This window comes from Martes martes (assembly GCF_963455335.1).
Source record: "Martes martes genome assembly, chromosome: 1".
Lineage (NCBI taxonomy): Eukaryota > Metazoa > Chordata > Mammalia > Carnivora > Mustelidae > Martes > Martes martes.
Window position 1 is genome coordinate 130,243,181 of NC_137888.1, and position 26,443 is coordinate 130,269,623.

Consider the following 26,443-nt stretch of genomic DNA (forward strand, 5'->3'; position numbering starts at 1 on the left):
TTTTTTTTTTGCAGCAAGACTTTCTCAATGAATGAAACAGTGCCTTGATTTACATTCTGATGCTGATGTCTTATCTTGCTGCAGATCTGCCCTTCAAGTAGCACTGCTCTAAGCCTAAGGGATCACGAAACCATGTCCACAGTCATATTCATGTGGATGGTGACTGGTCAGTGAAGCCACAACAGGAAATGCCAGCTCAGAAGGACAGGAAGTAGGTGGCCAATGTTCTTTTTTCTATGAAAAAAGTATGTCTATAAACCTAATCAAGTAAGAAGATTTCTAATTGGCAAAATTTATTGATCCCCATCTGTGCTAAACCCCATTATTCATGCTTTATATTTATTACTTTATTTACTCCTCACAATACTCACAAATAAATCAATTAACCTGTATTAATGCCATAAAATCTTAATAAAATAGGATGTCAAAAACAATCCCATGAATAATGCTATTAACAGGGCAAACGACCCGTTACACGTTTGTAGCTCAAATAAATCTGAATTTCTAGGGTAAACTCCACATTATCTTTTTTTATCTATTGTTGAATTTTGACAAATAAAAATTATATAAAAATCATAAGGTATATAATGTAGTATTTTGATATCACTACACCTTGCATAATGATTATGACAATCAAGCTAATATTATTGGATTTGATTTACTTAAAATTTTGTTTAGAATTTTTGCAGCTATGTTTATGAGGAATATTGGAGCCTACTTTCATTTGCAAGTAAAGTCTGTGGTTTTGTTATCATGGCAATCTGGCCTTAAAGAATGAGCTGGAAAGAATTCCTTCCTCTTTAGTTTTCTGTAAGAGTCTGTGTAGAATTGGTATTATTTCTTCCTTAGGTATTTTGTTGAATTTGCCACTGAAGTCATTTTGGCTTAGAGTTTTCTGCATGGGGAATTTTGAACTACAAATTCAATTTCTTTAATAGGTTTAGGGCTATTTAGGTTACTTCCTGAATGAGCTCTGGTAATTTGTGAACTGCAAGAAATTTGTCTATTTCACCCAAACTAATTTGCAGGCAAAAAATTATTTATCATATTCTCTGATTACTCTTTTAATATCTATTTCCTTTCTCATTTCTGATATTAGTAGTGTCTTCTTTTTTTTCCTGGTGAGTTTGACTATAGGTTTATTGATTTTTATTGATATTCTAAAAAAAAAAAAGCTGCTTTTGGTTTTACTGATTGTCTCTTTTCTGTTTCATTGAGTTCTATTTTAATTATAGTACTTCCTTTCTTCTGCTGCTTACCCAGGGTTCTCCTTTTTCTGTTTCTTAAGGTGAAAGTTGAAGTCATTGATTTGAAAACTTTCTTCTTTACCAACATAGGTATTTAATGCTATAGATGACCTTCTAAATCCTGCATTAATGGAATCTCACAAATTCTGGCATATTGTGATTTTATCTGCATTCATCTCAAAATAGTTTCTAATTTCTCTTTTGATTTATTCTTTGGCCATGGATTATTTGGAAGCATTTTATTTAGTTTCCAAATACTTAGGGATTTTTTGAAGTTCTTTCTGCTATTGATTTTTAATTTAATTCTGTTTTGGTCAGAGAGTACAATTGGTATGACTTCAATCTCTTAAAATTTTGAGAATTGCTTTATGGCCCACAATATGACTTATTTTGGTAAGTGTTTCATATGTATTGAAAAGAATATGTATTCTGTTGTTTGTGGAGTGTTCTATAAATATCCATTAGGTGAGGTTAGTTGCTAGTGTGGCTCAAGTCTTCCTGCTGATTTTCTACCAAGTATTAGAATTCTGATGCTCTTTTCATTAAAAAAAAAGAAACAAAAAAACCTTTTTTCTCCCCGAGTTTTATTTTAGATAATTCCATTACTACATCTTCAAGTTCACTGATTGTTTTCTTTTACCAAACCTAATTTGCTATTAATCCCATCCAGTATATTGTTCTTCCTAGACATTGCAACTTTTATCTCTATAAATTCCATTTGAATCTTTTTTTAATATCTTCTTACCTCTACTTATCTCTACTTAACTCTTTCACATATGAGATATAGTTATAATAACTGTTTTAATACCTTTGCTAATTCTAACATCTGTGTCAGTTCTGGTTTGTTTTAGAGTGATTAAGCTCTTGATTATGGTCATGTTTTCATGCTTCTTTTTTCCCACAAATACTGTGAAATTTTCCTTTTTGGATGTGGAATACTTATGTATTCTTACAAATATTCATGCTACATGCAAACTGTTTGATCCTTTTGGGTCATGCTATTATGATTTGTTTGGCTAGTCTAGAGCAGTGCTTAATTTAAGGCTAATTATTCCCCACTACTGAGACAAGACCTCCCTGAGTTTTCTTTCCAATACTCTATGAATTATGAGTTTTTCCAGGCTTTCTGGCAGGAAAAGGCACTGTTCGTGGCCCTCTATGAGCAACTGGCACTGTTCTGTAATCTTTTCTGATGGTTCTTCTCCCAGGCTCAGGGCATTTCATCACAGGCATGTCCCCTCACCACTCTACTGAATAACTGAGGGGACCCTTTGCAGATCTCTTGGGGTTCTCTCTCTGTGCAGCTCTTTCTTTTCTGGCATTTTGTCATGGGAACTCTGACCACCTTGGTCTCCCTGGATTCTCAGTTCTGTCTCCTCATCTCAAGAAGTACATTGGGCTCTACCCCAGTTCTTTCTTCCTGCCCCATGGCAGTAAGCTGGGGCAATCATAGGGTTTACTTCATTTGTTTTTGTCTCTCAGGGATCCTTCTTTCATTTCCTGATGTCTATTGTCTTTCATTTCCTGATGTCTATTGTCTTGAAAACTACTGGTTCATGTGTGTTTGTGTGTAGATATATAAATATATATCTAATAGGTGAGAACTAGCCATTTTGTTTGAGATGTTCCTATGTTCTCTTCCTTCTCACAAAAGGACTAAGAACTCATGATTTATACACCAGATTCTTCCTTTATCGATACATCTGTAGTAACTGAATAGGATTTTGAATTTCATAAGCAGGTATAACATTTTTGGGCTTTCCATTCCCCATAGGAACCTAGCTTTAAATTCTTTGAAATTTTTTTTTATCCAGATAAAAGCCCCGGATTAAACTATTAGATATGAAATTGGAAGTGCAGACAAAAGCATTTATTTCATATTCCTCCTTGCTGTGACTGCTATGTACCATACTTTAGCCCTAAAAAATCACCAACATAAACACTTCTAGAGTTCTTAGCTGTAGTGTATTTGGCTATGAAGGTCAGTTAAATGGACATGTCTGTCATGTTTACAATGTTTACAATCCTGGAGATGAATAACCACCACCTGCTCTGTCATCAGGATCTTTGTTTTCCAACTATAGCATTTTGGCTTCTTTAAAAAGAATAATCAACACACTTTGTTAAAACATGAGGAAAAGTATTTCATAAATGTTCTGTAGGAAAAGGAGGATCGACTTATGTTAGTGAAATGTTTTTTCATGCATGCCCATATCAAAAGGTTTACTGCTTTTCCCTAATTTTCTCTTTATAACTGAGAAACATCTCCATCTTTTTCCAAAGTACCCAGCAGAATTATTTTCTAAGGAGGCATATTTTCGCCCACAAAATCTGTAAAAATAGGCTCTCTTCCTACTTACAGGATTAGCATGAGAATCAAGAAGCTAAATGTAGATACTTATGGTTCAAAAACTCTAAAATTAGTCAAACATGAAGTATGATTATTCTAACTTTGAGTCGAAATTCATCTTACTTAGGGAGAGTGGGTGTTCAAAAATATTTCCTTTCAAGAAAACCTGGCAGGAATTGGATACAATATATCCATAGCTCATAGCAATGCTGTGTATTTTCTGGAAATGTCATGGAGCCAAATTCCCATCTTCAAGTTTATGGAAGAATTTCCTCAGAATGGCAGAGAAGGAAGGGCTGGCTTACTTTATTGTGGAGGAGGCTTGGAAGGAATGAGGGATCCAGCTAGATTTCCAGGGAAGTGGCCTCAGAAATTAGTCTAACTTTGGTCAATATTAAAGCCACAACACCATGTGTGCTCCAATAACTTTAGGGAGAAGTGGGGTTGGAAAGGGAACTTAGAAGGGAGAATCTACAGGACTTGAGCCATTTGGACTGGGATTAAGTATTCTGTGAAGAAGCTATGCTGCCTTTCATGGCAGTTGTGGGAAACCTCAAGATATGCATGAGTTATCCAGTGATCTGCTTTGGAATCTGTCCAGGGGTCAAAATTAGTCATGTGTTCTTCATAGGCAAGCCACGTATAGGCAAGCCAAGTATAACCGAGGCTAACTTACATATATATTTCTATCCAATTGTACTGTAGATTAAAGTAACATTGTTTTATAAGATTTCCCATGAGGCTGGCAATGTTTTCTTCCCTGCTTTTCCACTGAGTATTTGATGAGCCTTCAGTTCACTTCAGGTCTTATGCTCAGCTCTGTGTATGCCTTCTCTCAGTTAACCTTCCACAGGGCACTATGAAGGTAGAATTACCATCATTCCCCTTTTACAGATGAGCAAGCAGAAGCTTGGAGAAAGTAAATTACTTGGCCAAGAAACGGCAGCTTCTAAGTGGTAGAGGAAGGATTTGACCCCCACTCCTGTAACTCCCTCAGAAGAACTGGTCCTCGGATATGAGGGTAGAGCACACATGAAGGATCATATTAACCACTTCACCAAAGGCCCTGAGACCTAGTGTGAAAAATGAAGTTCTTGGTCAATTGCCATTCCTTCTGAGTGAAGCCACTAGAAGAAGTTTTCCTCCAAAATAGGCAACTATATGATTAAATAAAATTTGCAATTTTTTCTTCTCTAGGCATTGTGGAACATTGGTTATGAGCAGAACCTTTGGTGTTTTGAATCCTGTCTCTGTTGTTTGTTACCTCTATGACTCTGAATCCCTCCCTACTTCAGTTTCATTATGTAAAAAGCAGTAATAATAAACTATAAACCTTATAAGGTTTTTTAGAGAATTAAAGTTTGCACAGTGCCTAACATATCCTAATTACTCTACAAATATAATTTTTGGAGGGAGATAAACAAATAGAAAAGTCCCAGACATCTGAAAATCCTGCCCATGTTACTCTATTCGCAAATGAGAATTTCCATCAGAAAAAAACGCACAGCCAACTAGAATTAGTAGATGATAACTTGCACACGCACATATGTACGCATGTTCTCAGAAATTAGAAATCTCATTCTGCTGTGTTTGTGAATGTTTAACTACAGGGGAGTTAGCAATAATTTATGTACCTCTCCATTTAATGATGCCATCCCAGACCTGTCCTCCCTCCTGTCTGCTGAGGTCACTGGCCAGGCTCTAAGCTGAGGCAGCAAGGGAGGGAGGCACAAGAATTTTATGCCAAAGGGAAATAAAGACACATTTAAAATTCCCTCCTTTTATTGTATGAGGTCCTCTTTCCCCCATTTGCCTAAACAAGTAGAAGTGACTGTCTTAAAATAGATTTCATCCTCTTCCCCCAAAGATGTGGAATAAATATTTTTCTTGACCTAGACTTTTTAGGTGGCACTTAGTCTGAAAGACTCACTCTACAGTCCACTTCATGCTCTGAAACAAGTCTGCAGAAGGTACCAGCATACTGAGAAAAAGTGACACATGCCTTAGGAATTATTTAGACCCAGACTACCCAGATCTAACATTTTGGTCTTTATGGTGTTATTCTGTACTCTGGCTTCTGGATAAAATTATAAGCAGTTTATAAACCCAAGTTATTCTGGCATTATAGTCTCTGGATGGGTTTATAAACAGGATTTTTTTAAATGAAATTAAATTTTTGGAATAAAAATGTACTACTGAAATTATTTTAAACTAATTCTCCCAAATGATGATGTGATTGAACTTATTCTCAAATTTGGCAATTGGATTTATTTCTTCATCTGTAAATGCAGACAACGCCATCACCAGGAAACATGGCATACCTAGTTAAAAGTTAGTGGGCATGGGTTTGAGTCCTGACTCTGCCACTTAAAGTTAAGTGCCTGAAGCTTTTAGCCTTTGCATCAGTCTCCTCATTTGTAAAATATAAAATATAGGGGAGCCTGGGTGGCTCACTCGGTTGAGTGTCTGACTCTAGATATTGGCTTGGGTCATGATCTCAGGGTTGTGAGATCAAGCCCTGTGTTAGGCTCTACACTCAGGAAGGAGTCTATTTGAGATGCTTTCTCTCTATTGCCCTTTGTCCCTCTCCCTGCTCACATGTGTATACTCTAAATAAATAAATAAAATCTTGAAAAAATACAAAATGTAATAATAACAATAATAATGGACTTTTTGGTAAAGATTAAATAAAATCATGTGTATAAAGTGCTTAACACTGTGCCTGGCACAGAGTTGTGCTAAGTAAGCAGTAGCTTCTGTGGTTATGATTATTCCTCACACATTGTTCAATCATCCCTCAAGTGAGACAGTGCATGCGATGCTTTGAGAATTGTACTGCAGAGAATAAATATTGGTCCCCAAAGCATTCCATTTGCACTTTTAATTAAACTGAATACTTTCTGGGACGTCTGGGTGGCTCAGTTGGTTAAGCGGCTGCCTTCGGCTCAGGTCATGATCCCAGCATCCTGGGACTGAGTCCCACATCAGGCTCCTTGCTCAGTCGGGAGCCTGCTTCTCCCTCTGCCTCTGCTTGCCACTCTGTCTGCCTGTGCTCACTCTCTCTGACAAAACAAAACAAAAAAAACTGAATACTTTCTGACTTGTGTTACGCATTTTTTTTGTACACACAGAATATCCTCTGTCAGACCACAAGCTCCTAGAACACAGGGCCTCTGTCTGAGTCTTAAAAGCAAAACAAAAAACAAAAAAACAAAAAACCACTCCTAAGCCCCCAAAGAGACTAGCTCAGGGCTGAGCTCAGAACAGGAGCCAATACATATTTGCCACATGAAAGGACATCTGAATAATCATGGAAAATCTACCTAAAAGCCTAGTGCTTTCATATGGTAAGCCCTCATTGCGGGCTGTCACTGTTACCTTCACCTCTACCACCCCCACTACTACCATCCCACCTTCACAACTCCACCACCACCAGCATCACCACCATGATCATCACCATCCCACTTACATACCCCGACCTCCATCTCCACCATTGACAATATTGGTGCCACCAGCCTCTCTACCACCCTCCTCCACCACCACCATCAGCAACAGCAAACACCTTCACCACCACCGTCTTCACTACCACCACAACCAGCACCAACACTGTCATCAGATGCCCCTCTACCACCAACACTATTACCCTATTACTACACATATTCAAGCTTTATTCCATAAGAAAGTGGTCTGCCTTGAAAAAAATGTCACTAGTGTTCTAGAACATTGCTTTATTACTTGTAATAAAGGATTGCCTGAGACATACAGAAATAACCTCAATGAGCATTTGAATTAAAATAGTCCACATACCCTGAACAACCAGTTCACGTTAGTTTTGTCCACATGCAAAACCTTCATGGAAGATGACCAAAACTATAATTATGAGACAATAAATTCTCAAGCAAAAGTAAATGCAACGAACAGGAAACTCAGTTTATTCCCCAGAGAACATCAAGATGGTTGAAATTTCCTAAAGAGTTCATGAGACATATCGTGAAAATTCAGATATGACCACCATTTTATTACTACCCTCCTCTTTAGAATACATACAGAAATAAAAGTAGGACATTTACCTGATGTTCCACAGGTGATTCAGAAGCCAATTCTGCTGCATTTAAGTCTAGCACGGACTTAAGTTTAGCAGAAGTCAAGATAATATATTCAAGTTCAATATATGGCAGTAAAAATTAGAAACAAGTTAAGTGTTCAATGAAATAAATAAATTCATTCATTGAAAGTAACGTTATGAGATACAGAAAACCAGTATGAAGCTTGCAGCAATATGTAAAATGTATGACATAACGATGTGAGAAGCAGGATATCCAAGGGACTGATATGATGTAAATCTATGGGCTTATGGAAAAACCAAAGAATATATGCCACACTACAAATAGCTTTTGCTAAATTGTTTGAGATTAGTTGTATGTAAATTTTATGTATGACAGTACTTCTATAATTTTTTAAAAATTAGCAGAATTTTGGGTCCCTGGGTGGCTCAGTCGGTTAAGCAACTGCCTTCAGCTCAGGTCATGATCCTGGAGTCCTGGGATCAAGTTCCACATCAGGCTCCCAGCTCCATGGGAAGTCTGCTTCTCCCTCTGACCTCTCCTCTCATGCACTCTCATTCTCTCTTTCTCTCTCTCTCTCAAATAAATAAATAAATAAATAAAATCTTAAAAAAAATATTAGCAGAATCTTGATAGTATAACGGGAAAACAGTAGACAGGGTGTAGGAATTGTGAGTCCCTATTCTGAATCTTCCTGAAAGAACTTGGGGGCATGAAGTTTCTTCTAAAAATGTGTTTCTTCCATTATTGACAGTTTGACTGGATAGTGCTTTGGTGTGAGGGGAGGGTCCTGGGATTGTATGATATTTAGTAGCATCTGTGGCCTCTGTCAGTTAGATGCCAGTACTACCTCCCAGGTGTGACAACAAAAATCGTCTCCAGACATTGCAATATGTCTCCCAGGGTGCATACAGTGAAATCACCCCCAGGTGAATTTGTAAGAGGATGATTAAATATCTTTCCAGCTCTAATGCCCTGTGATTGAGTCAAAGTCAAAAGACATATTGGCTTTAAAAAAAAGGGAAAAATGTTACTTCTCATTTCTCAGTAAAATTCATTGAAAAGAACATTAGCTGATGTTATCCTATGGCCTGAAACCCCTTAAAGCTATGAGTGAGCCCCCCAGGCTGAGTCTGGGTTGGTAATTAACATTTCATTACAAGTTATCCTGTCCTTTAATCTTGAAAGTCCGCTAACTATATCTTTAATATTGATTAACTTAGTATCTTTGATGAAAGTGCTATGCTTGCCACTGGCTCAGCAGTTACAACTTAATTAGAATTAAATCACCCACTTTTTATTACATAATTCCAAAGAACTATGTGTATTCCACTGGTCGGTAATTAAGAAGAACTGAATTTTCCAAAGGATTTTTATATTGCACATGTTGTGGTCAAAATGCTTGACATTATCTCATATATTTAGGTCTTAAAAAGTATTGTAGTTGTTGTTTTATTTTTTTAGATGTTGGATGGAGGGAGGCATGGCTGTTCTGTGGTTTTAGATGAGTAAAAAAAAATTATAATGCAGTTCACCTGGAATCCTTTGAAAACAGGAAGTCCCACTTTTGTTCTGTGGTGCTAGCGTCTCAATTACTTTCAGCTCTCTTGAGAAGAGCTAATTTGGCATGCCAAAGTGGCAGGACGAGCAGTGGTTCTTAAAACACAACCTATATTGGGCGCCTGGCTGGCTCAGTGGGTTAAGTCTCTGCCACCTTCAGCTCCGGTCATGATCTCAGGGTCATGGGATTGAGCCCTGCACAGAGCCCTGCACCGGGCTCTCCGCTCAGCGGGAAGCCTCCTTCCGCTCCCCGCCCCCCTCGAGGGCCTCTCTGCCTACTTGTGATCTCTATCTGTCAAATAAATAAATAAAATCTTTAGAAAAAAAAAAACCCACAACCTGTATTAGAGCTACTTGTTAAAACTCAGATTGCTGAGCCCCAGCCCCAGAGTTTCTGACTCGGTAGGTCTGGGGAAAGTGCTGAGAAGATGCATTTCTAATGACTTCCCAGGTGCTGCTGGTGCTGCTGGTGCTGTGGGGACCACACTTAAAGTTTCTAGCCTTTTCCTTGCCACTCACATCCCTAAATATGAAGCAGTAATTCTGAGGCGGGCTTAGCAATCTGAGCTTATGAAGGACTTCCAGGTGATTCTCATACAGACTGTCCTTCAGCTGCTATAAGGATTGGAGAGGGCCATGGAATTGAAGACAAACTTGGACATCAGAGCAGGTAGTAAGAAGCAGAGGGAGAGGCATAGGGAAGAGAGATAGTGATTGTGCATCTCATGGAAAACACACAACTCATTTCCAGCCCACAGGACTCTGGAAACTATACATTTCTTAAATGGTTCAGATTCCTGACTTTCTCCCAAGACTCTCAGTTCAAGGGCAGAAAGATCAGCCCTCAGCCATGAGAATCACATTACAAATGAGTAATAAGCACACATGTGGGTGTTAATGCCAGTTATCAACCTTTTATTTGTGCAGTACATCTGGAACTAATCAAAGTTCATCTCTTAGCAACTGAATAAAACATCTGAACCACAATGTCCTCTCCATGAAGATGGCACATTATATAGAAAGTTCTCAGTAGGTTTTGGCAACTGGCTAAAGATGATAAAAGAAAGGACAGCACTGAATCCCTAGACAATACTTTTTTTTAAAAAGACTTATTTGACAGAGAGAGACGCAGAGAGAGAGAGAGGGAACACAAGCAGGGGGAGTGGGAGACGGAGAAGCAGACTCCCCGCTGAGCAGGGAGCCCGACATGGTGCTTGATCCCAGGTCCCTGAGATCATAACCCAAGCTGAAGACAGACACTTAACAACTGAGCCACCCAGGCATCCCGGCCTAGACAACATTTATGATCTGAAACTCAGATTTATTTTAGAGGATAAAAAATATCTATTATCTTAGGTGTGAGACTCACACTGTTTGCAGGCTACCACAACATGACACAACCCTCCACGGAACTCCCAGCACACTTCAGCCCACTATAGGAGAAATGAAGTGGGGCGGGACAACTAATAATCTACATTTTTTCCTAGTAGAGCCATGTACAATGATTTCTTTGACCAAAATGAACCTTCCTTTTGCTACAAGTATCTTGATTCCCCTTTTTCAAATGGAAAAATCTATTATTACTGAACAAGGCTTGCTAGAAATGGCAACAAAGATGAACTCCTTTTCTTTCTTTTCTTCTTAAATATCCAGTCACATCTGCCTTTTCTTGAAAAGATTCACATTTCTGAGTTATTCGACTTTAGAGTGCTTACCTTTACCAAAATGATCCCAATTGATAATTTGGTATTTAACCTTGTCAAACCACATTTTTTTTTCTTTTTAAACCGAACCATTATAAATTCCTGTACCATATCATTAAAATGAACACCAAAAATTAATTGTATCTATTAAAAAGAAGAAATATCTTATTCTCTTCTTTAAGCTATGTCTAAATGATAATAAATATTGCTTAACTAAAAAATACACACAGTTGAAAGTCTTGATGCCAAGGTACTACAGACATTTTGTCTTACTGAATTACATCATTTTTTAAGCCCTATTTTTCAACTAATGGTTGACTTTTTTATTATTAATTCTAGCTTGGAAAAGGAAATTCAGTTGTCTTAAAGGTAAAATGAAAATATTTATATTTCATAAGTAGGAGGACAGGGTGAGGATGTGAGTGTTGAACCCAAGGAAAAGAAAAGGTATTTATCCAAGGAAGTTACTTAGAATGAATGTGATTCATTTTCAGGAATAACTGGTATAAAATTGGCCCCTTTTCCTTTTAAACTTGCATTGTCTAACAACATATGTGCTACTTCTGACGTAGTGCATTCAATGCTGGTATTCTGGTCTAATGAGCATTTTGGACGCCTTTAACATGCATAGCTGGAAATGGTTCAAGTCTGTTTAGAATGTCCTGCCTTTCAACGAAAACACAGACAAAAAGCCTACCTATCTGATTTGTTTTAAAGTATTAAATCCTGCCAGAAGGTATTCTTGCTTTGCCACCCAAATGTATACAGGAGACAGAGGGACAGTCTGTGCTCTATCATTTCCAAGTACCTCAAAAATACCATACCTTCTCACGCAATCAGAGTCTGAGACACTGGCCCAGCCAGCTTTTGAAGTGATTTTAATCCTTGCTTTGCTCTGACAGTCTCTGTATTGTTTCCTTCTACATCACACTAACCTTCTAGAGAAATCTTAAGCCTGGTGAGAACATCAGGGACATTTCTTAGAGCTTTTATCAGTGGTCTTCCCAGTGGTGCCCGTTAACTTGTAAACCTTCATTTTCAACCATAGCAGCAGCTGTAGCGACCATCTTGAACTTGAAAAAAAATCACCTTAGAGAACAGCCTTCATTTACTGGGTTCTCTGCTAGTATTAAAAGACAAGGACCCCGTTATTTAAAAATTCCATCACAACTTTTTGTTTCCTTACCAGAAGTTAAACTTGCAATTTCTTTAGAATCATGACCTTTCTTGTATGTGATCTTTAATTCCTGTGGCATAAGCATATGACTTGGTATGTAAACCACAGAGTCACTTCCAATGTCCTCCAACACAAAGGAAGAGTCTTTTCCAGCACTTAATTCCTGGCCAATGAAGCTGTTCTCTCCTGAAGAAATATCATGTGGCTCAGGAGTAAATCTAGCAGATAAAAACAGAATTTTTAGATGAATTTTGGTTGCCGTGGGGAATGCAAATAAAATATCTCAACAATTTGATATAGTTACTTAGTCATTTCTTAGAAGAAAACAAGTGGTAAACATTTAAATTCATTTCAATAAAATCATTCATTAAGATTTGTTATTATTAAACAGAATAAACTGATAAATTATTCTTACTTGTCCTTCATTTCCCCCATCTGCTTATAGCCTAATAACTATTACTTTGGAATAATATGAGTCTAATTTGCCATAGTTTTAGATAAATGACAAGAAAGTCGATCACAGGTTATTTGGAACAACCATACAATTTCTCAGATTGATGTCACTCTCCACAGAAAATAGAGAAAATAAAAATCGAGACCTGTTCTGAGAAGAATAAGACTATACAAAACTATACATCAGATCTCTTAAAATGGTGTCTACATTTATATTCTTGGAGTTTATGAATTCTCTGATAATTTGAGAATGTGTTTTTATTTAGATGATGATAGAAAACATATTCAATATTAAGTTGATTCTTATTTTTATTCTATTTATGCACCTTGATGTAATTTCAGTGTCCACGTTCATATTTTTTTTTTATTTCTTTTCAGCGTAACAGTATTCATTGTTTTTGCACCACACCCAGTGCTCCATGCAATACGTGCCCTCCTTAATACCCACCACCTGGTTCCCCCAACCTCCCACCCCCCCGCCCCTTCAAAACCCTCAGGTTGTTTTTCAGAGTCCACAGTCTCTCACATTCACATTTGTATTCGATACTAGTGTTTGGTACCTGGCAGTATTACTTTGACTATTGGGAGTTAATGAGGAAAGATAAAAAGGTCAGATATAACACATGAATAACACACTCACACAAGTTAAAGCCAAATGATATGATGACCCACAATATGAACAACACTTCTGCAACAGTACAGGTGAAGACAGCAGTGAGGAATTAAGGTTTCATGCAACAGAGTAGGTAAGCTGAAAGCAGGTGTCCTTCTGCAACATGCATCATATTTTACATTTTTTTTTACCAATATATACCACATTTTTCCAGTTTTCAGGAATTCTATTTTGGCAAAGCAGAATCATTCATTATATTAAATTAACATTTTAAATTTGTGTCTTACTGATTTTGCTTGGATTTGACGCACATTTATTTTAGTCTGATAGTTGCACAAGAACTACAAACATAGTATTCACAACTAGATTTATGTTTGTACATGTCTGAATAACATTACAATATTTTGTCTGCAGTTCCATAAGAATTTAAATGAATTTATGACTTTAAATGAATTTATGACTTATTCAATGCTGGGAAATATTGCTTCACACGACATCAGTGCCATGTTGTTCTTCAGGTGTTGGCTGCTGGACACTTCCTTGTTAAACTACTAAGTGAATGAAATCTGAAATTACAGGAATATATACTTGCATGAATTCTGAGCACACTTCATCTTGCCATTGTGCTTCTGGATGTGTGTAAGAGACCTTATCTGTTCTGAGAAGCTCTTTGCTTAATTGCAATCTAAGAGGAAGAAGTAATTATGGGCTTAAATCTGGGCTTTCTCAAGGCTGCTGTTGGGGATCCAAGCTTGGGGAAATACAGAGAAGCAGACAGAAACCAAATGGGCCACTCACTCTGTTTGAAGTTCAAGATTTATTCAGATTAATTATATTGTTACTTAGGACACAATTTTAAGAAAAAAATACTTATATGTGCAATTACATGGTGGGGTCTTTCATGCCATCTTTTGGGGGGATGAAACAATGAACTGCATGTAACTCCAGACTTCAGTGAGACAAGGCTTTGAGATAAACTGTAATAACTGCCTCCCCAGAAGTATAAGAAGGTACAAGAAAATAAGGATTTTGAAAGTAAAAATGGGCTTCAAAGGGGCCATGGATGATGGGTAAGCTTTCACTGGAAAGAACAGGGTTCCAAGTGGTGTGACCCAAGACCCAGGAAGGAGAAGCCACCATTCATGCAAAGCAGACAAGAGTCCAGTATGGCTAGAACTCAGGGCTGATGCTGGGGAGAGATGGGAAGGGAGGTTGCGGTGGCTAAGGCTATACTGTGGGTTCTATTCTGGAGTAGATTTCAATGTAGAACTTTCTCAGGAAACCACGAACAGAAAGGCAAAACTGTAATACAGCTCATGAGGATGTTACAGAAACATCAATCCAGAAAGCATCCTTGCTGTGTGGCTTCTGCTATAGAAAATGGAAAATATGGGAAGACTTTACTTCAGAGACCTTATTAGCTTCCTCAACCTAATAACCCGCCATCAACAGTTATACACCCGTCAGTCAATTAACAGTCGCTTGTAAAAGGAAGAGATTTCTAACTCACAAGAGATCACTATTTTGATAAGCTTCTTCTCCTGAGACGAGTCTGCAGGCATTCTCAAGCTCTGGTGGGGGGTACTCATTGAATCCTCCTATGGAGAGAGCAGAGTTAGAATTAGGTTTTTAAATCAGAAATTATGTTTGCTAAAGAAAAAGAATCCCAAAAGGAATCTTCTTGAAGCAATCAATGTCACTAAAATATTTCAGCCAAACTTGGCTGGGATAGAAACAGAAAATAGTAGCAACTAGAAACAGCATTCAAAACTTGATTTTAGAGGTTTTTTTTTTTTTTTAAGATTTTATTTCTTTATTTGACAGATAGAGATCACAAGTAGGCAGAGAGGCAGGCAGAGAGAGGGGAGGAAGCAGGCTCCCTGCTGAGCAGAGAGCCCAATGCAGGACTTGATCCCAGGACCCTGGGATCATAACCTGAGCCGAAGCCAGAGGCTTTAACCCACTGAGCTACCCAGGCGCCTGATTTTAGAGGGTTTTGCAGCCAAAGAATTACTAGGCCCATGGAAAACAAACCTTCTCAAATTGTTCATTTAAAGGTTAATTGTGATGCAGAAACACATGATTTCCACATGCTCAGGCTAATAGGATCTAAGGGAAATTTTATTCTGAATCCACCAAGCTTTTCACTCAGATTTATGCTAATGGATCAAACCTAGAAAGGGTAGCATTTTATTACATGCTGCTATTTCTGTGCTGTTGTACCCATTAACACCAATTTCCTAGGAGGAAAATAATCAAAGAAAAGGTCTTAGTTTACTGACCTAAATAATATGCCCTCGTATTCCCTTCCCACTTTCATTCTGTATTAAAAAGTATATCCTTATTTTCCCTCATTCAGGAGAATAGTTTTTAGTTAAAGAAGGCTTTTGGCCACGGAATGATCCACAATTCCATGAAAATAGCTCAGAGAATGTTTATGGTTTTATAACAGTTGTACTTCTCTAGTTCTAGGATGAGCATTTTTTCCCCCATTTCTCAGAAATGAGACTGTCTTCTAATCAGTTGCATCTGCCAGCTGTCGTTAGTGAGGTGGGAACTGTCATACGGGGGGTGTCGCCCGTGCACGAGGGAATAGTAAACATGCCGGCACCAAAAATCGTAGAATAAGGGTCAGTAGTTTAGGAACATTTCCAGGCAGTATTAGTAAACCAAGCAGTTATGGGCAGGCACTGACCTGGATGCATTTATCAACATTGTTCAGGTGGCAATCAAAAGCAAGCTAGCTCTAATCACTGCAAAGCTTAACTTGAGAGCCCAGCAAGAACGTCTCTGAATTGTTTTATAGTCTTTCAAACGTGCTGTGTCGCCATCAATCCCGATGACATAAAGGACAATACTGCATTGAACAGGATAGATCTCAGTGAGTTAGAGTCAAGAAACAGCTCCCAGGAGGCCAGTTTTGAATGTGAATTTAGGAATGCCCCCACCAGTCAATTCCACGCATATTCCCTGTTCACGCATGCACAAGAGGGACATCTGCCTGTCTGTCTAAAAGGACTCTTTCAGTTACTCTAAAATACAAAACTCTAATAGGGAAGCTGGTATCAACATTTAATTGGAAGCATTTTTTCTTTCTTTTTACATAATACATTGGTATATCTTACAATTGATTAAATTAAAGGTGGAGCTTTCTCTGCAATGGAGAGTGAAAGCTCAAGATATTATCATGATGGTGATGTTGGAGATTCCTTAAATACCAGGGCAACTTTGGAATTTAAAGGGTGGTGGGATTGGTTCCAACAGACCTACATCTAAACCTGGTAGAGTCCCAGAAAGAATGGGTTCAGCCCAGATTCTGTAGGATGCCCTAGAGGCAGGGTTTCTCAGTTTCAGTGCTATTGACAATTTGGGCTGCAGCTTTTGTTTGTTTGTTTGTTTAACAACATCGTTGGTCTCTACATACAAGATGCTAGTATCCTCTCCCTTGGTTGTGACCAAAAAAAAAAAAAAAAAAAAAAATCTCCAGACATTTACAAAATTTGAGGGGACAAAATCATCCCCAGTCAAGAACCACTGCTCTAGAGATTTTCTCAAATCATTGTGAGGAAGGTATTTTTATTCCTAATCCTTTGGAGACTGACACTTGTGGTTTCTATCTTGTTACATGAGAGCGAGTACACTGTTCATGCACTTGTATGCTGTGGTAATGTCAAATTGCCTTAAAGGTTTGCGAATGCTTATTCTCAATGTCTGTATTTCTCTCTTGCAGATCAGTTTGGGGATATTACCCAACTAATGGGTGACATTTTGTAGTGCATTGGCCTCAAGCCTTCCTACTCAGTGTCATTATTAGACCAGAAGCATTGACATCACCGGGGAGACTATTAGAAATGCAGACCCTCCACCCTATACATACTGAACCAGGACAAGATTCCTATGTGATCTGTATGCTTATGCTCTTTGGGAACAGCATAGGCCTATGCCATCTTTAAAACTTCATACAGGTCTCCAGGGTGTGCCACGGTTGAAAAAAACTAGGTGCAACAGGGCAAACTTTTATGTAAATACTCATCGAAGGACTACTAAAATGTCTTTAGGTCGAACAGGTGTGGCTCCAGAGACCTCCAGTCACTCTGTACTGGTAGTGCTGAGATTTTGTGTAATAGACATTCTGTCATGAAAGAGGTCTCACCACATTATGGCCAAGGTAAAAACAAAGTAGAAGCAGGATGTGTCCCACCCCCATCCCTGTCTCACCATCTAATTTGTATATTTGGCTTAGCTATAGATTCAAAGATGTGTTAGGCTATGAATACTACTAACAAACACTAAATTTAACGAAACAAAGAAGAAAAAACAAAATAATGACTTACGTCTGACTGAATAAACAAATGGCTTTAGAAACTTCGTAATATAATCCAGATCTGGTTTATGAATTCTCCCAAGCTGTATTAGATGGTGATCAAGTGGGTAGCTGGCTAACTCCTCCATGTCCTCCTTATATGCAGAGCCCAGGGAAATCACAAATATGACATAGCCTTGGCACTTGGCCCTCAGAGCCACTTTCTTTAAGAATTCCTTTCTCTCATGATATTCTCCAGCTGAGATAACAAAAATGACCTTGTGTTTTCTTAAGTTTGGTGTTTGTGGGAAGAGGTTCTCCACAGCCCACAGTAGGGTATGGCCAATGGTAGCTTCTCCTTTAAGCCGCTGGAGGGAAGACTGGATGTGCCTCTTCATTAGGACTCCACTGTTATAAGTTGTAAATCCAAACTCTGTTTTTACCACAGCCTTTTTCCTCCTAGAATTATCCCAAGGAGAATAGCTCAATAGGGCAATCCTATCACCAAAGTCTGAGATTCTAGGGTCTGATGCAATGTTGAAGTTGTCAATCACGGAGCTCACCAAGGTTTTCACAGCATTAAACTCATCATTTGCTATAGTCCGAGGATTGTCTAAGAGGAAGGCTACATCCATGTATGAATTTTCAGGTAGAAAAATCTCTTTGATGCAAGCATTTGGAAAACATTTATCTGAAAATACAGAGAGACTCATGATTGATTCAATGTCTGCACAAGAAGACACTATTGTTTGAGATCTTTTTCAAGTGATTCAGTGACTGATTACCAAGTATTAATAATCTGATCAGTACCTCTTTAATCTCACATTATTTCAGTTAATGAAGAATTTTCAATGTCCCAATATTTCTGTGGCCACCAGAAGGCAATTTGGTAAGGTTTTTTTGAAAGCAGATGTAGGTAGCATGTATGCTTGAAGTCTGCAAGTCATGTCTAACTCATTTAGAAAATATTTTCAATATTTTAGAGGTTTTTGACATACACAATACCAAACTGTCTCCAAAGAAAACCCACAACAATTGGGATAGTATTCTTAACAAATTTTCACATTCTGGATGCTCTAAATATTACAGAGATTTAAGCCCTGATGTATGGTATTGGAAGACTGGGAAACTGAAAATGGAATCTATATTCAAAGCCAGAAATATTTGATAAAGTCAGACTTAATAACTTACCCAGAAGGCATGTGTTTCTGCACAATAAATTCTCAAGGGTCTTACCGTAGCAAAGTGTACAGCGTCGAAATTTTTCTAATGACTCATTTGGAGAAACTGGGATCACCTGAAATGTTCCAGTGTCGTCAAACTGTAAAGAAAAACAAGTATATGCTTATTTGATCATTTTCTTTAACCATTATCAGGAAGCCATTGTGTGCTTACTTTAAGGATTAGTTTGAAAAACCCCTAACTAATTACCATTATCTTGCATTATAGCCTTTTCTATTCAGTACATCACTCTTTCTCTCTCTCTCTCCTTCTCTCTCTCTCTCTCTCTCTCACATACACACACACCCACACACCATCCCCCTTTTATTTTAAACAACACAAAGAAGTATGTAAGGGAGGTATCAGCATCTTTATTTTATGGCGAAAAAAAAAATCACACGATAACCATCAGATTTACCCACCAGGACAAGAATTAAAATCTCACACTTATTTCCAATTCTGAAATTCATCACTGAATTTTACAGTCTTCTTCTTCTTCTTTTTTTTTTTTTTTTTGGTTTTTTTTTAAGTACCCCATGTGGGGCTCAAACTCACAACCCCAGGATCAAGAGTCTCATTTTCTACCGACTAAGCCAGCGAGGCGCCCCTATATACTTCTGATTATGTACCAGCCGATTATGTACCACACATCAGCTTCTGAAGTTGGATCCTGCAGAAATCGGATCCTGCAGAAATCTTATCTACATACAAGTTTCCTTTGGCCTCTTTAAGCAGTGATCCCAACTATTTCCATCCCAATAACATTATTTAGAAGAAAGTACATCTTTCAGATGTCAAGTGGACTTCCTCAATCACAAATTCTCGTTTAAAAGTTTATTTCCAAAGATAGTAGACAAAAAACATTGTCTATTCAAAATTCTTGGTAGTACATGGCTTGATTTCATCTGTTTTTTTTAATTGCTTTTCTTGCTTTAATATTTACTGAAATGGGCAATATGTGGCATTCATTCATTCTTTAATTCACTTATTCATTCGGCGAGTCAATAGCTATCTATTGGACATTTACTCTGTTTGAGGCACCAGGAAGGCAGATACTTTCATTACAATGAAAGAAACCCATCATTCCCAGGTGGTGATGAGGTATCTTTCAATCACAAGAATACTCATGTTTTTTCCCTTTTCTCCTTGGGAAAGTAAAGGGTTAGAAAAGCCACACCCTGTTTTACTGCAAAGTGTTGAGTGAGCTTTTGAAAATACTTATAATTATTCCAGTCTTATAATCAGAAAGTGTTTACCACATTCCTTACTATTTCTTTTGTGAACTTTGGATGCTTTGGGTATTATTTTGCATTTGACCTTGCTTGTCCCCCGTGGAAAGACTAAAGGCTGCCTTGGTAAATCAAGGAAGTTTATTCATAGGAATAAACCATATGATCTTCATTCATTTGTTCGTTCATTCATTCATCCAACAAATCCTTACTAAATGTCGATAATGTTACAGGTGGTATTCTAGGAACTGGGGACATAGAAACGAACAAAGCAGATAAAATCTCTACCTTACAGTCTAGTGCAGCAGGGACATATACCATAAAATAACAAATAAGTAAGTAATCTAGTATGCTGGGAGATAATCTTTTTTAATAGAGAAAACTGACTTCCTACAATCCTTTCTGTCAATTTCTATTGTGACTCTCCCTGTGGTTCCTATTCCCAAAACTACTTGGATGTGTCATGAACAGATTAATTCTCTTTGTGTTAAAGAGTGCTTCTTTTTCTTTTTAAAGTAGAAATATAGGTATTTGTGTATATATCTAGACTTTTATAACCTCTTGGACGACACCATGGCTTCACCCAGCTCCAGGAGCATGTCGTTCATGGACAATCTGAATATGTTTAAAAACAGTAGAACAGTAGATGGAGAAATTCTTCAGTTTTGGGGGGAGAGGCAGAAACATAGATTCTCATAAGAATCTGTTGATCCAAACCTCTCTTGGGTTCATATATTCATTTTAATTAAATGTTTTATAAAACATCAGGGTTCAGAGAGCCCCTAAACCTCATCTGTCATAAGTTAAGACCAGCTAGTCAATGAGATACAGCAAGCAGATGACAGATGTGAGAAACACCTGATCTGCAGGGGGCTGGTAGAGCCCCAAATTCGTGGCCCCTTCTGTCAGACACGCCTTAGCTGGAATTCTGATTTAACCATTTATTAGCTGCACAAAATTGGAGAAGTCCCTCAAACTCTCTGGACCTCAGTTTCTTCATTTTTAAATGGAGATAACAGCAACATTCACTTCAGAGAACTGTGAGCATGTAGGTAAAGTTTTAGGGACAGCACCTGGTGCACAGCGGGAACTGAGCAAGTGTGGCCACCGTCATTTCTGACTACTGTTGTTATCAGACACCAGATTTCATGGATCCTGGCAACAATACAGCTGGGGAAATTGCAGAAAAAGAGAGACCCTCTATCCCACCTCCAACTCTACTCCTCGCTATCCAAGGGAGGTTCTTACCTCAAAAGCCTCAAGGAAAATCCTTTCATTAAAAGCAAAGACTGCTGGGCTGATATCTAGGGCACTGAACTCCATGGTGGCCGTGATGATGGATGACCGACTGGCCGCTTGCCCGTTGCTGAAAAATACAGCGACCTTCCTCATGTTGGCTCCTGCATATGTCCGCTTGAAAACGTTCCGGGCCACAAACCTCATTGCATTACCAATGTCTTGGGTTTCTGTGGGGGTTCGATATTTCATCTGGGAAATAAGCTGGAGGAGCTGCTTCTTGTTATGGTAGTCTGACCCACGGATGAGGTAGCTGGTGCCTGAGTCATAGGAAACTACAACAACTCTGGCTCCCACGGGGCAGTTACTTTCCCTGATGTTAAGGTCATTGACAATGGATGTGATGACTTCCCTCATTTCATCAAATCTCTGTTCAGAGATGTCGTAGGACTGGTCCAGGGCAAATACCAGCTCTGTTGGGTACACTGGACACTTTTCTGCAAACATGAAAAGCAGAAGTATGAAGTCATTTTGCTGATCAGAGGCCCTTCCCGTGCCTTTCCTTCCAGGGCTGAGGCTGGTTCACACCACGGGCTAGGGAGATGAGGGGCTGCCTCCAGCTCCAGAACTAGAGGGACGTACAAGTAACTCGTTGTTCCCGTGAAGGTGTTACATGAGTCTAGAGCGTTCATATGTGTTGGTATGAGTGCTCAGACTTCACAGCCCACAATCAGCCTGCTATTTATAAGGAAATTGATGGGAGTGTCTGGGCTCATAGAAGCGTTCTGAATCCTGATCACGTTGGTAGCTACATGAATCTACGCATGTGCTGAAAGGGAACTCACACAAAAAAATGAGTTTTACTGTAAGTAAATTTTTAAAAACATGAATAAAAGGAAACGATAGCTTTGAGGGTTTTGAAAGTTTACTGTCTTCGAAAATCTTCAGACATGATCTACTAATGACTATAGTCAGTTGGAAGATTTTCATCCACTTAGGCAACAAATATTCACTCAGTAGCATGCTGGCTGACATGACAGGTGACATACGCCAAGATACATGCAAAGATGACCGAAATTCAAGCCTGCCCTCAAGGACTCTTTCCTGGAGAGGATTGCCCCACGGAAGGGTACAGAGTGACTATTATTCTTGATGAGCATTTGGAGGACAAAGAGGCTGTTTCCCAAGAGAGGGGTCCTCAGGGCCCTCATGGAAGTCAGCTTTTAAATGAAAGCAAGGGTGGCTGGACCCCAGCAGGCTTGCAATGAGCTGTTATAAAAATGGGGCTGTCTGCAATTTCCAACTCAATGCTAATATTCTTCTGATGATTGGGCTTTGGGAATCTCATAGGGAATCTGCACTATGTATCAAACCTAACTGTTCAAAGTGCTATTAAATTCTCAATATAGGAAGAGAAAAAGGGGTTATTTAAAAAACCAACACCCTCATCTATATAGGCTGCTCTACTATACTCAATCTGGCTAAGTCCCCAAGCACATTAGACTCTAAATAACCCACACGCCAACCCACTGTTCTCAGCAATAGGATAGGAGAGGAAAGGTTGATCTAGAGATGTCTTGAATCAAGGAATTTTCAGTGAAGAAAAAAATATCAAAGCCAATAATGAACAATAAAATATGAAAAATTAAGTATTCTTCCCTTCTTAGCCCTAATACTAAAAATTATTAAAGAAGGGGTAGGCAAGCATCTTCAAGACTGACCTATTGTCACAGATTCTCCCAGAAAGCAGAACCAGTTTCTGTTTATTTTTATTGTCTTCTTCTCCTAGGGCCCAGCAGGGTATCTGATAAATTTAATTCAAATCCATGAAATTTTATTGGGTAAATTGGGTATATGTGTAAGTTTTTTGGGTTTTTGTTTGTTTGTTTGTTTTTCAGAATTAAAGCTCATGATGCCAAATTTTGGGATAAGCGCAAACTTTTGGAATAAGTCCCTATGGGCCTTCTTCAGCAGGATTCTGGAAGTCCAGGAGCTCTTCACCTTGACATAACTGCTTCAGCAACAAGGGAGTCCAAGGGATCTACGGTGCCCTGGGACACCCACTGCAGTCCAGGCCCCAGGAAGATCATCCACAGCAAGGTCAGGTGTACAAGATGTAGGCACTTGGTGAGATGAAAGACGTGTGTGGGTCAGAGACAGGAAAGCAAATATCACCGGTCCAAGAAGCCAGTGTTCACAGGGTCAGCAACAGAGCAAAAGAACGTGGTCATTCAGAGCCCCGTCCCTGAGTTCCCCAGTAACGCTGCCCCCTCCGTGAAGAGACTGAACTGTGAACTGAGACAAGACCTAGAAAGCACAATAGTGTGAAGGGGATCGGGGCTGGGTGTCACCATCTTAACAATCAGGTAGAAACATGACAACTATAGCCATAATCACAAGATAGAAGTGTCTGCATAGAAGAAAGAAGTCCTTTTCCCCATGTGGCTGAGAGTTTCTCTTAAATGGGTCTTGTCAGAATGCAGTTAATTACTTCAACAAGAAGCACAGTACAGTAAGAATACTCACCTTTCCAGCAAGCTGTAAAAACAGAGAGAGAGAAGAATTGGTTATATTTTTGGCACAGACTAAAAATAATCCCCTAGAACAAAATTTCAGCAAACCTTAATATTTTGTTTGACTCTACTTACAGATGAGGCTAATTCCTAAATTATAGGAAGCCAAGGTTGGAGGCCTGAGGAACATGTACACAGAATTTCACTAATGGGGAACCTTCCTGACCTTTTCTCCTTGTGAGCCATGGCCAGCAATTTTCAGCACAATCTCAGTTGAAATCTGAAACACTGATCACTTGTCTTCGAAGCAGAATAGATGAGCCTCTGATTAAAAGGCAAGATAGTTCAAATTCAATTTGTTTTGTCTCTCTTCCTATAGCCTTGAGCGTCATTCAGCAAGGCAAGGCTAAAATATGAGGCTTATTTTCTTCCCAGATGAACCCCTTGGGAACCTCTCTTTCCCTGCAGAAATGTGGGGATTTCCCAATAATCTTGGTCTTTGTTTAAAAATACAGCTGCTGCGTTTGAGTGCTCTCTGTATCTAGGGAGAGTTGGGAAAGCCCCTAAGGGTTTCTCCTGAGCAAAACAGCATCTGGTTTTTCTAAGTGATTTACTCTATAAGTTGGGGACCAATCTGAGGGAGATGTTGGTAAATCTTTAGAAAGCACTGGCCTGACAATTTCTTTGCTAATGTTCTCAATTCTTTTTTTTTTTTTTTTAATGTTCTCAATTCTTAAAAAGCAAATGAGTCCCTTCGATATAATAAGATTTTATCAGCACTGGGAACAACCTAGCTTCCACCCTGCTGTCCCACAGCTCATGCTCTCTCATGTCACCCCTATTAACACCTTTGAACTGTCTTAATCCTGTGGCTGCTGAGGTGCTAACCGCCAACAGACGGGACTCAGAACCCAGAGCCTCCTCTGCATCTCAAGGCCTGCCATGGATCCCTTTTGCTCTGAGAACCTCCATTTGTTCACCGGCATCTTGCTGTGAGGCTAGAAACACGGGCTCTGGAGTTGGACGCACCTGTCCAGGTTTGAGTGTGACAAAGCCACTTGACTTTGGGGGAAACCACTTGATCTCTTTTCACGTGTTTATTTTTCCTAAAACTCTTCTTTACTTATGTCCCTAATTCTAATCATTTGGGCCCTCCTATTTTATTTGCAACTGGTGGATGGGCTGCTAAGGTGGGCCAATCAGGGCTTTGATCATGCACCTGACTACCTACTTGGGTTATTGTTCACGTGTTGATGGTCTTCTAGGCTGACATTAGGAGACTAACTGTCTCAACCTCTGATAGTGACCGATGTTTTATGGTTAACTGTTTTGTTTCAGGATGTCTCGCAAAGGTCACTTCTTCAGAGCCTGCTAGACAGGATGATACTGTGGTCCTGTCTAAGCTATAAAATAAGATACTGGGGTGGTTTTGTCTTAGTTGTCCCAGCTCCCCGTTTTCTTATTGGGGACCCTGGCCCTGACCACCTAACTGTCCAATTAACTCCTAACACAACCACCAGCATTCTGCATCCCCCTTAGCCCCCTATTTTGGGTGGGGTCCCAGTCACCATCTCAGGATATGGGCGTGTTGCAGGACTGGGGTGCTACAGGACTGAGGAACAAATGTGGTAGACCAGGAGGCCCTGCAAGAGTCCAACCCTTCAGGGCCCCCATGATGTCACCTATAAAGCCAGCCCTCTGAATTAGCTCTAAGACCTGTCACCCAAATGCCATCTCAGTTCTGCATTCTGGAGGTCCATGCTCCCCGGTCAGCACTGTTTGGTTACAGAACCCACACTCCCCTGGCCCCCTAATTTCCTGGCTAACTTCTTTCGTTCAGTGTTGGAAAACTGTCTTCAAATCCCTAACCCTCCACAGCCTGGTATTTACCTCCCGCACTGCTTCCTTCTCCTTTGTTCTTCCTTGGGAAGATACCTGTTGATTTCCTGAGGAGAACTCCCTTGCCCTACAATGGCTCTTCCTCTGTCCTCCTCCTGGAGCCCCAGGCCCTGGTTCTCACTTCCTCTGGGTACTGGAGAGCCTTTCTACTTCTCAAGGAATGTCTTCCACCAGGGTCCCCTTCATTTGAATCTTCTCTCCCTTGGCCTTTTCCTGCTTCTTTTCAAACTATGACATCTGCGGAACTTCCCCATCTCCGCAATGCCATTTGCTGCCCTTTGGCCCCACTCTTTCTGCTAAGATGTCTTCCTGGATTCATCCTTTGGGTTTCTGTTTCTTTCTCTGTAGTTTCACATCCTTAGGACCTCGCCCATCCCTGTGGCCTCAAGGACCACAAGTGTGTGAGTGACTTCAACACCGCAGCCTCCTTACTTGATCCGTACATTTATGACAGTCTGTTTATTTAGCTGCCTGGAGATCACTTAATTTAGAGCTCACACAATGTCCCCCTACCTCTAAAATGTTTAAAGTCATCCTATTTTCCCACCAAGCAAGTTTCCCTTCACAGTTCCTCCTGCCTCTCATCCACAGTGATACTAAGCCTCTCCCGCTCTGGCCTTGTACTTATTTCAAACTTGTTTTTCTTTTTATTCTTTCCTCACCCCATACTTGCAATGACTACATCTTTATCCAGTTCCTGCAGTAAAGTCTCTCCAATTCTCCCATCTTAAATTCTTCCGACAGTGATCATATAAGCATCATTGTAAGTCAACATGGAAGCAAGAAAAAAGATCATTTAAAATTCTACCACTCTAGCAAGTAAGTGGCAACATTTTTCTACTTTTGCTTTGACAGCTTGTTTCTGTGTACATATT

General features: G+C 39.3%; 1 protein-coding gene across 1 annotated transcript in view; it reads right to left on the reverse strand.

The window, feature by feature from the left end:
• Positions 1-26,443, reverse strand: part of COL6A5 (collagen type VI alpha 5 chain) — a 93,147-nt gene that overhangs the window by 13,968 nt on the left and 52,736 nt on the right. Inside the window, exons 31-36 of the mRNA XM_080818735.1 lie at positions 23,683-23,694; positions 21,169-21,653; positions 18,707-18,791; positions 17,502-18,161; positions 14,678-14,765; positions 12,111-12,319 (exon numbers count right to left, since the gene is read on the reverse strand). Of these exons, the coding sequence (XP_080674861.1) occupies positions 12,111-12,319; positions 14,678-14,765; positions 17,502-18,161; positions 18,707-18,791; positions 21,169-21,653; positions 23,683-23,694 (1,539 nt within the window). The remainder of the gene's footprint in view (positions 1-12,110; positions 12,320-14,677; positions 14,766-17,501; positions 18,162-18,706; positions 18,792-21,168; positions 21,654-23,682; positions 23,695-26,443) is intronic.